Source organism: Amblyomma americanum, chromosome 11 (genome assembly GCF_052857255.1).
Source record: "Amblyomma americanum isolate KBUSLIRL-KWMA chromosome 11, ASM5285725v1, whole genome shotgun sequence".
In the NCBI taxonomy this organism is placed as follows: Eukaryota; Metazoa; Arthropoda; class Arachnida; order Ixodida; family Ixodidae; genus Amblyomma; species Amblyomma americanum.
In genome coordinates this window covers 31,833,586-31,845,147 of record NC_135507.1, presented here as the reverse complement: position 1 = coordinate 31,845,147, position 11,562 = coordinate 31,833,586, and the positions used below count along the sequence as shown (strand labels likewise).

At 45.1% G+C, this 11,562-nt stretch overlaps 1 protein-coding gene across 1 annotated transcript in view; it reads right to left on the bottom strand.

Annotated features, from left to right (window-relative positions):
- Window positions 1-354: 354 nt before the first annotated feature.
- The window catches only part of LOC144110098 (neprilysin-1-like), a 28,131-nt gene continuing 16,923 nt past the window's right edge, over window positions 355-11,562 (bottom strand). The window contains exons 15-20 of the mRNA XM_077642913.1: window positions 11,212-11,279; window positions 9,323-9,453; window positions 7,402-7,467; window positions 4,776-4,877; window positions 4,155-4,231; window positions 355-579 (exon numbers count right to left, since the gene is read on the bottom strand). Coding sequence (XP_077499039.1) covers window positions 477-579; window positions 4,155-4,231; window positions 4,776-4,877; window positions 7,402-7,467; window positions 9,323-9,453; window positions 11,212-11,279 — 547 coding nt within the window. The 3' untranslated portion in view covers window positions 355-476. The remainder of the gene's footprint in view (window positions 580-4,154; window positions 4,232-4,775; window positions 4,878-7,401; window positions 7,468-9,322; window positions 9,454-11,211; window positions 11,280-11,562) is intronic.

The following is an 11,562-nucleotide window of genomic DNA, read 5'->3' as shown; positions in this document are numbered from 1 at the left end:
TTTTCTCATTGCGTATGCAGCACAAATTGGTGTCCACCTCTTCACTGCCTGAAGCGTACCTTCAAATTGCGGCGAAGTTCTTTGATGTACGCTTTCAGCAGGAGCGCAGGTTTCTATTAGAACTGCGTTCTCTTTTCTCTATCAGGTTCTGCCCCGCGGAACAACTTGTGCGACTTCGCATTCGCAATTCAGGACGAGATAGCCAAACTTTCTCCTGCTCTAGCTTGTTAAGAGCGCTACGGAAAAAATGTGACGCACACAAATGCAAAGAAAGTGAGACCGGCACTTCGTGACCATATTTCTTTGTGCTATTTGTGTTCAGACGGAATAAAAATGTGATGGCATCTTTTTGTCCATTGTTATTGAATGGAAGAGAAAACTGTTTATTTCCTAGTCGCCCCATGGGTGCTGCACGGATATTTGATTTTAATTCACATTTGTTCTTTTTTAGGATAAATGGCGATGGTTGTAATCATCTACCAGAGGACACATTTGTTTTTTCCCGGGTACATCGCCGATTTCTTCGTGCAATTGAAGGCTTTCGAGAAGGCTGGAAAGTTCTTGAAAGGAATGTTCACTCTGCGAGCAAGGGAGAAAACAATTAACACCCAAGTCCACTCAAAACATGTCTCTGAAAGTATTCCTTCTAGATTTAAAATGCTCAACAGCTTTCTAATGTTCCCCTGTCACTAGGACAGTGATGGCAACAGTCGCAGAATCATGCTTCAGAGTCGCTGTCTGTCATTCTAAGTAAGATTCCTTGGCGAAGCTCCCCAATGTCCGTATCGTTCGCCACTTCGCTACTGATCGTGTAAGGGCTATTTTTCAAGAAGGGCCACTGTCTTCGGAACTGTCCGTAAGGTATTGTGCAAAGTGCATGGCTCATTAACTGTTCCAGTGAAATTGGGAGTGGCGCGGATACTTCAGAAGAGCACTGTACATACGTTTGCAGAAAAAAAAATATGCCGAAAAAATTCTTCACCATTCCCGTTTCTTGCTCCAGGCTTTAGTTCGATCGGCGCATGAAGATACGAAAACAGTCCACTTTCTGCTAGCTAACGTGCGAAGGGTGTTTTAACTCACAGAGCGCTGCGTCCTCTAAATGAAAATTTAAAAAGTTGCGAACTAAGAAGCGCACGGGAGCCTGCATCGATGATGCCCAGCTTTCCTGGCTATCATCACTAGCGCCATCTATCACCCGCCAGTAGTCAACTTCAATGGAAATATTTTCTTCTGAGAAAAAAAAAATACAGTGTAGTGGAACGAGGCGCGATGATGTTGATATTGATGACCTACCTAGTCTTCCTAAGCGCAGCAGAAAATTACAAGATCCTTCCCGCACCCATTGAAAATATTTTTGTCGTACCAAACATACAAAACTCTAGCGATTATTTTTGATTTTCACTGTCATGCAGCACGCGGGGGCAACCGCGAAAAACAGTATTTGTACACATTTTTCTGAGCTTGTTTTCACCGCACATATTTTTTCGCCAATTATCTCATTAAGCTTTTACCGAGTGGTCCAGCTTTCATGTCTGCTGCAGTGCCGCCTTTCTTTCGTTAGTGCATCGCATCGGAGTACCCAGCTGGATGAAAAAATTTCGTGTTCTGCCCATAACATGGATGACGAGGCAGCCAATGCGACGTATTCCTTTTTAGCACCTCCAATTTTGGCATTGTAAGTACGACGTTACAATTCGTTTGTAATTCGAACACTTCCTCCAAGACATACTATGGGCTGGCGGTACGCTGTACTATAGAAAGCAATACAGGCTATTTCCATGTAGGAACCTTTAACACGCTCTGCTTTTACTGTTTTCTGTCAGTATCTTGCTGAAGTCTTTTCTTTCCTTTAGCTGATTCTGTCAGCGCACGAATACAAGCACTTACAGTAAGGTATACGGTCAAAATTGAAATCAAAAATATATTGCCAACGAACTCAACGAGAGACAGCTCTCTTCTTGCTTTAAGGTCGTAAGTCACTCTCTCTGTAATGTATTTGTTCTTGAAGCCCTTATCGCTACACAAGTTAATAGCAGGGGTGAACACTGACCTCAGCGGCCGATGTGAACACTTCAGGCATGTGCTGGGTTCTGCATCTTCTCACGCCACTGACGAGATAAGGGACACCATAGCCCCTTATACTTGTAGGGACACTTCCTCCAATCTCGCTAAGTTATGACGGTAGGGCAAAGTGCAGGGGGAATAGGGGCACGTTTGTCTTTGTTTCATGAGGATCTTAAGATGGAACAGCTGAGCAGGCGTCAAAAGGGACGCTGGAGGTCGGAGGGGGGGGGGGGGGGGTAGGTAAATCCGTGCTCAGCATTTGGGGTGTGAGGATGTGTTCTTTCTTCCGGTCAGTGCTCTCGGCATCTCCTTGTGCCCAATATATGTGGATGGATTTCTTTATTCGATTATTTAGAGCATGCAGTTTCGTGCTAAGCTTAGTGTATTTATCACTGTTTGAGTTTTTTTATGGCCACTAAGGAACGTGTGTAACATATAAGGATTCCATCGCTTAATGTGGCCCGTCTTGTATGAAGTCGCTTAATCAAACAGATAACGAATGTCCTCGAAAGCTGCGACAAAGTGGCGTTGGAAGCAGTGGGAGATGGTGGCATCCAACCCCAGCGCTAGACACCCCTAGCATAAAGAGCAGCGCAACACCTCCAAGTGCCGTCCGGCCTGCCAGTCTGTAAATGGGTTCATCGGAAAGGGAGTCCTTGCGCTCGTCCGCGCTGCAATCAACTTTATATTTACAAAAATAAACACCTTTAGCAAGCGTTTTTCTTCAAGAAAAGTTGAATGCCATGACGGAAAACACTCACCCTAAACGAGCCGAGTTACGCCAAATGCGGTACACATGCCTCCTGCGGTGGTCCCTATTTACGAGTCTTTCTAAGCTAATTTACCATGCTCCTCAATTCAGCTGTAGTGCAAATCGCAAGCTGGGCTAATTGGTTTAACGTTTATTTTACAAGTGTTGTCTTTGTATGTGCGTCGTGTTCTTCGTGCTATTCACTCCTAAAAATCTATTCATCTTATCCTCTGCTGTCCTCCACTCCATCTCACACCACCCGGTATCGCTCCAAAAGACCACAGGTTATCTGTTACATCATTATAGAAGTCCTGCTCACTGCGTTTCCGTATTTGCCCAGGTAAGAGGTCGCCGGTTATGGTTTGTCTTCTAGCCGTTACTTCTCTCCTTCTGCAGCGGCCATAATTACATTTTAAGCTCCTTCTCCATCTCTCTTGCTTGAGCCACTAAGGTAAGTATAGACCTTTCCATCGTATGCGCGTAGACGTCGAAACACGCCCTGTCTAGGCTTCCCCAAACCGATACCGCTACAGTTTCCACCGTGCTAGCGTCAGACCCACACGTCACTGGAGCAAAGAGTTTGGGCGACTCCTAGGAAACGCTTATTGTAAACGTCTGTAGTAGAAGGGTTCATTGGCTGTTTGTTCCACTCTACATTTGAGAGACATCACGAAGCTCCCATTCGAAAAAAAGAAACGACAGAACCAAGTCGAAAATGCGACAAATTAATGTTTTGTACTTTTGTCGTAATGACTGATTTTTCTGTAGAACCGCTGATTCTTTATTTAGTACTTTTGTGTAGTAACTACGAAAAATTCTGTTGGTACCACACATTTTTGGTCGAAAACATTAAAGATACGCTTCGATTCATCATTGTGCTGCTTTCGCGACATCCGTCTACCTTGAGCTTGTAGGAAGAACCAAAACTTGCAGGCGGCGCCAGGATTTGATGTCGATTCGAAAGCCATACAAAATAATTTGACACAAAGAATGAATCGGCGACAGACATTCAACGCCATGTGTACATCGTTTCTTACTATGTGCAGAGCTTTTGTGCTGCTTTCCAATCGAAATCTTCATACCAACTTCCTCTACTTTTCACTTGGGTAAACAATGATTCGAACGCGACGCCTCCAGCGTGCAACATGGAAATGCCACATCCGCTGGTGGCGCAAGGAGACAATTATTTAAAGCAGTCTAATCGTCTGTCATCTTTATGTGACCTTGGATATCAATTTTCTTCGGCTTTTGACTACTTAGTGTTAGAATACCGAACGCATCTAACTCTGCTTGTTATGTGTGTTAGATATGTTGGTTAATACACCCGGCTTCTTACCTATAATTGCTGGGGCTGTGGGGATTGTATTGTATGTGTTGCTCCAGGTACTCTTTGCGCCAGTTGGTGCACCACATCTGTAAACACAAAGCCGTTATCGACCACAAAGATTCTTAAAAATAAAAGCGGCGTTATCAGTTGGACGTAAATAATCGTTGCAGTGCAACACTAACAATTTCTCGGTCGAAGCCATTTAGGTTTTCGAGTGTCTCGCTAGGCCTGCCGCCGTATCGCGGTTTTACGAAAAGCCGTGGTTAGGTTTGTTTGGTGTTTGGGGTGGGAGGGGGGGGGGGGGGGGGGGGTTAACGTCCCAAAGCGACACAGGCTATGAGGGACGCCGTAGTTAAGGTCTCCGGAAGTTTCGACCACCTGGGGTTCTTCAACGTGCACTGACTTCGCACAGCACACGGACCTCTAGAATTTCGCCTCCACCGAAATTCGACCGCCGCGGCCAGGATCGAACCCGCGTCTTTCGGGCCAGCAGCCGAGCGCCATAACCACTCAGCCACCGTGTTTACGTTTGTATAATTTCTAATGTGGTCGGATAGAAACGCGGCCCACATAGCTGAATGAGCGGTGAGAACGAAGTGACATTCTACCACGGAACAGGTCAATACTCACCATTGCATTTGCGATAAAAAAGAGTTGTTCACCAGAAAATTTTTTCAGGCCGGGAAGTCGAAGATCTTGCGCCTTTGAGCGTCTTTTCATTCTTTGGTATGCCTGGAGTATATAAAGAAAAAAGAAAGATCTATTTCTTTCGAAATAATAACATACCCACATGTCGCTGACAGTAAGCACTAAAATGCGGCAGCACCTTGAAGCGGTCTCTGGAAAACTGACGTCAACTAAAACTGGCAACACTGCCTCTACAATGTTGAGATAGTCATCCATGAGGAAAAATTATTGGGAATATAAGTTAGCCAAGCGACTAGGCTACGATACTTGCGGAGAAAACTGTAACACCTGCAAGTTAAGGAGAAAGCTGAGAATCCATGCGAGAACGTTTTTGTAGGCCAGTTGGTGCATACGGAAAGAGGTTTACAGCGCTGACAGACAGACACAGGAAGAAACGAAGTGACAGAACAGAGCGCTGCCTAACAACTCGGGCATTTTATTGACCGATCAGTCGCTTACATATATACAGCAGCTGCTCATATCAACAAAACAGAATGACCGGATAGCGTAGGAAGAAACCAAAACAACTAATATGCCGTCATCGCACAAAGTGAAGGCATACACCTAGTTATCTTACAAAGCGAGAAATTTGCTTTTTTTATATAGTAAAATTGAAGGGTTGCTTACGCACGAGCTACCGGACTTGGCAATCTCATCAGCTTCGATGATCTCTCGTCCAAGCTGCGTCGTGCATCTGCGCAGCACCACTGTATTATCTAGCCTAGGAGCACAACTACTGCATTTCTTAATGCGTTCAATAATTTTACTGCCCGAGTTATTTCTAACATCATTTGCGCGCTTGCTTAACCTCTCGTTTAGATACCGCCCAGTTTGACCGATACACCGCTTACCAAAGGTCAGCAGCGGTATGGAGTATACAACGTTAATCGAGCATCCTACGATGCGCTTCTGGTGGCGTTTTGAACGGGGTATACGCACCATCTTCCGCATTCACTCTCCTGCTCTGTGAGATAACTAGGTACATGCCTTCACTTTGTGCGATAACGGGATATTAGCTGTTTTTGTTTTGTTGATATGAGCAGCTGCTGTATATAAGCGACTGATCGGTCAATAAAATGCCTCAATTGTTAGTGAGCGCTCTGGTCTGTCACTTCTTTCCTTCCTGTGTTTGTCTGTCAGAGCCGTAAACGCCTTTCTGAGAATCCAGTACAATCGTAAGCGGTCCAATGCGAGATCGAGTGCGTTCAGGGAGAGGGCAGTCCTCGGCACTGGTCTACATTATGCACGAGGATACCTCGGCGTCGTTTTGCGAGCGATTCACTTCGCCCACTAGCCGCGTCATTTGTTTTCTGCCCAAACACGCCACTCGAAAACAGCGACAGTGGTGGGAAGACTACTTTGAATGGTCGCTGCAGCAACCCGCAAAAACTTCGTTAAAACATTAAGTTGAGCCAGTTGGTATTTGCTTGCTAGAATCATTTTCTTGGCGTTTTAAAAACGCATACACTGCATCTACGACAAACACTAGCCGCTGTCTCTTGTGTGTTTGTCATAGATGTAGTGTTTGTGTTCTTAAAGCACTAATAAAATGATTCCATTGCAGTGTTAACACTGCAATGCTCATCGTAAACCATCTGTAATACGAGAATAAAGATGTGAACAGTTTTTATATCTGGTTTGCACGACTACATGAATTGTTTATAAATATTTACAAACACTGCTGCCTCTTTTGTGAAAGACATAGCAGCGGCATGTCACGCAGAACTCGATTACAATATTATAGTAACACAAAACGGCCTTTTGAAATATATTTATACACGGAAGGTCATCCTGGAAGCTGTACGAGATGCAGAATGCCTGCTGAAAGATAATCTTTATGCAAAAGATAACCTTAAAGGAATTTCTCCGTGAGCATGGACATTTACATGGAGTTTTATTCTCCTTAGACAAAGGCATCATCAAAATTTAGATAAATGTTTTACTATCTAATTATCTTTTTGTTAATTACCCAGAGTTTTGCCCTCAAGGAATGAAGGGGGCTATTTTTGATGGATTACTCGAAGTGCAAAACTTTAATCCGATGTGTTCAATGCCTGGGGATTGCAGGCGCTTCTTGGGTAAAAGTCTCAACTGCGGCTACGCAAAGGCGTCCTTCTGTTGCAGCTGGGGTATGGAGAGCTCCGTGAGGTGGTCTGAACTATTCATAGTTATGAATCCTTGGTTTTAGTAGGGCGCGAGCCCTACGAGGAAAGACAGTAAAGAATGCGGGATGGACACTGAACCTGTATTCTTCACTTTTTTTCACTGCCGCTCTCGCGTTCTACGAAGCTTGGTAGCAATCTTCTGGCGTCATGGACTGCAGGTGCAAGAAGCCTAGTCGACACAAACTAAGCGACGTAGCTTTATGGGTTGCAGTCTGTTCGCGGCAGGAGTGACCCCGACTTACAATCACTGCACGTTTGAAGAGTTTTGAGTATGGACACTTCGTCGAGCAATGTTGCTTTTGAGATAAAAAAGTGCCAACATTCCGCCAGACTAACCCATTCAGCACAAGAGACATGAATTACTTTTGTCTAAACATGTAGGAGACCTTCCTCGCTGCACTTACCTTGAAGGCGAGTCGAATGGCTCCGTTGTCCGCAATATTTTCTCCAAGGGTATTCCTTCCGTTCAACTTGTCCATGGTAGGAAGAAAAAGAATTACGGGGCGCATAATTATCATTACGCGATGACCATGCGTTAGCATTGAGTCTTCTCCTTGTTTGAAGAGCTAAGGCGGCTAGCTTTGCGCATTAGTCACCGGAAGCTGATTGGCACTATATGATTGGACCTTCACCTTTCACAAAAGGCACTCACCGGATTCCTACCGCGGAAACACCCACAGGCTACGCGCCACACGCATGAAAACTTCTTCCGTCCACGGTGTCCACCCTCTGGCTTCTTCTCTTTTCCTCTAGAAAGGTGGCAGCCACCTTTCGGCCTCTCTCCTACAAGAGGAGAGGGGAATTTTTCTCCCTCCACTTTACAACCGGCCAACAGTGGCAGATGAAAAGTGGTTGGCAGGTGGCAGCTGCCAGGTGTGTACAGAACAATAGAAAGCCGGATGCTGGTTCCTGCTTCACAGTAGCACTAATGCTAGCGCATTAGAAAGCCTGTATCAGTTAGCCATTGCTGCTTGATCATTCTTTGATCATTCATTTTATGCTTGAAATCTGTGTAAGACAGACAGATCGAAGGAAAAGTTGTTTGCATCAGATACATTCGGATGCACTATCTGTTGACTGTGAAGAGCTCATGCGAGGAGCCGCAAGTTTGCTTTAGTTAAAAAATGGTTGCAGTTTAGCCCAGCTAAGCGTGGTTATCGAAATCGTCCCGACGATCCTTAGCAAGAACTGCAATTCGAATTCCGCGGGAGCAGCACGGGCTCGTTTAACAGCGAATCACGCAGTCAGTCACGTAGCCACAGCTGCTAAGGCTCTTGCAGAGTGACGTGGTATGTCACGTGGCTGCCACACCTCCGCCACTTGAAGGTGAAATTGCGGCGCCCATGAATTTGGCTTGACAAGGCCAGTAGAACATGTTTTAGTGGCGTGTCCAGCATATGCACGTGAAAGACTCATGCTCGCATTTGCTTTGAAGAGTATGGACACAAGGCCCTTCTCAGAGGATTTGATCCCCGGCGCTTGGCAAGATTGTTTGAAAACTCCACAGGCAACGCGAGCGCTCTCACGCTTTTTAAGCGACACAGACCTCGTCTCGCGTTTGTGATGTTAGAAAGTGTGGCTTGTTTTCTTTATTTTTAATATATTTTTTCCATCTGCCTCCTCCCATCATCATCACCCGCCATCGTGACCCTCTTTTTGCTCCTCTTCCCGTTCCCCAGTGTTGAGTAGCAGACCAGATATTTAAGTTTCAGGCCAACCTCTCTGCCATTCCCGTCAATAAAACCCCTCTCTCTCTCTCTCGCTTAAAAAAAATAGGCAATGGCTTAGCTCGGCTATGCCAGAAATACGTACAGAAAGGTAATGCTTAGCTTGGTTAGCCTTGGTTAATCTTGATTGCAAGTACAGGTTAGTCTGGTTGTCTGGCTAGTTGTTGTCACGTGGTTCACCATGCGGTTGGTCACGCGGTTGGTCACGTGACCCGTCACGGGGTTGGTCTCACGGTGCGGTGCGACCACGGTGCGAATGCGAGTTCGTGGCCAATGTAGCTTTCACTACAAAACTGCTTAAAAGTGCATGCCATTTTACATTTTTATAGCATCCTTGCCCGCCTGCAGTATCGTAACCTGATCAGGTTCTTGTGAAGCCATACAAACATTAAAACTTTAGTCATTCAACTAGCGCGTTATAGTTTTGGTTTACTAGTGAGATAGGATCCGTTGCTGCTAATCTATCTAAAAGTGGCTAGAGGGACAATATTTTGCATGCGCCATGAACAGCCGAAGCGATGCAAGCAAGCTGAATGAAGGCCGTCAAGGTAAAGCCTCCTTTGCGGTAGCCTATAAGGGACAAGGGAACAATACAAACCGACATGTTCACGGTCTTATCAACAATGTCGCCGTATTGGTGAACAAAGCACTCCGCTTTTTGCATGAAACGCCGACGAGTGTCGTTGCTCCACCAGCGTCTCAAGCTCCCACTCTCATCGTACTGACTTCCTGCGGCGAAAAAGAAAAAAAAAGTCTTGGGTGAATCGATTCCGCTTTAGTATTTATCACAACCTTGACGCTTCAACCGGCAAATTATTTGCGGAAAAATGTACTAAAATTGCCGAGTTGTTTTCGCATTTTTCGTCGAAATGATTGTTGTTAGGCTTAATACGCGGCCTAAAATTCTAAACGCGGTTTTCATGGGCAACTACTGCCCTCTGGGGTTAAAAATTGCAACCAACGCAATTGGAGAGAGTAACAAGTCTCTTGTATCAAGGGGCTTTAGTCTCTTGTGGTGGATGCCGCACAACATCGGGCCGGACGAGTGTGACTCGTCATTGGCGATAATCGTGAAATCTCCATTGACGAGTACAGCTCGGGGTTGGCGGTTAAAGAGTTAGAATGCTTTGCACATAACTGTGCACGACGCAACTCACAGCTTTTGCTGAGAGTGTGCTGCACCCAGCAGTGATTTTTTTTAGATTTATTTACAGTTCTTCGTGTCGTCAATAGGATAATCCCCCAAAACAATGATCTTGGCATCACGTCGTCTGCACTGTAACGCAGAGAGATTTCGCTACCACAAAAAAAAATGTTTACCCTAATTTCAAGTCTGATGTGCTTCATCGAAACCGCAACAGATCCGCGATCATTCGGGAGTTTACCGCTGCTGCCTTTTCGACGTTATTTCTATTAATTAGGAACAATTAAGAAATAGGCACTAGATAGATAGACAGAGAACTAACAAACCATCTCTGTTGAGGCCTAAATATAGTAGTTCATCTAAAAAATATTTGTTTTCAATGTAAACGAAAGGCGCCTGAAGGGGTTAATGACTATTAATTTCCGGCTCCTCATTGAACGGGGCTCAGTGATCTAGAACTTATACGGTAAAAATTCTCGCATCTTTTACAGCCGTAGCTGAGTTAAAAAGTCTTTCCGGTTTATCGCGTTGTGGCCGCCACTAATGAGTCCTCTGTGACGTCGTAACACTACGTGTTAGCTTCCGCCAAGCGACAGTAACTTTCTCTCATGCTAATCAGCGCTGAGTGGTGCGCTATGGGCCCTGTTCGTGCGACGTCAATTGTAAGCCGCGTCTATGCAAGCAACCGTGGCGGCGCAACAACATGGCGCCCGCTTCGCGTCCAGACTATATGAGCGAGATAGTCCGGTTGTCCGAAAAAACCGAGTATGACCCCCACCTTTAGGCTTGGTAGAGAGGCGGAGAATCCGAAACATTTGTTTGATGGGGAGGCAAGACTTGAAGTTAGTTTTGGTAATTATATTTCATTCCAATTTCTATTTCAATATTTACTAAATTGTACTTCCTTTCGTTAAACTTTTATTTTGGACGGTGCAATGGTGTTTTCTTAATGCATACAAATCTAAATTATAATAGGTAGCTTTTTAAAGATGCACACGCGAGGAGTGATCGACTGCATTAAAAAAGTTTGCGCACAGTCTGTTTCAGTTCTGCTAGTTATGCTCATGAACGGAATTCAATCAATCAACGGCTTCTGTTGGGACCAGATTTCTTTAGGTTACTGAAACGAAATGCTTCACGACTGGCCACAAAGCCAACCAGCTCAGCCCCAGTGTGCTTCACATGAGTAAAGTCATATAACTGAACCGTTTGTCAGAAATCTGATCTGAGTAAAAGCGGTTGGAGACTGGAGGGCGTGGTGCGCCTCTGGAGAAATGTTGAGGAGGCGACCTGAGTTTAGATCCTGTCGTGTCTTTGCTATCTGTACTGTGTCGAACTCTTACCGTAATCATCAAAGCCATGCACCAACACGTGGCCAACTATGAAGCCCATGGACCCGAAGTTCAGGGAACTAGGTGGGAAAAGAAGCAGTGGTTAGCAACGCCTACAATCTGTAACACACTTGTAGCTAATGCTTAGGAAACCTACACTATACACATCAATTACCCTATACTGGAGCAAAATGGACTGAATGGTGCTCGAGCACACTTCTTATTAATGCACCATATGCTGCCCAAGCGTCGCTAAATATACGGTATATTATACTGTTGACAACGCACACATACTCACACCTCAATTCGTAGTAACTTGATCGAGGTAGCAAAGGAAGGAGACTTATAACCGCGGCACCAGAT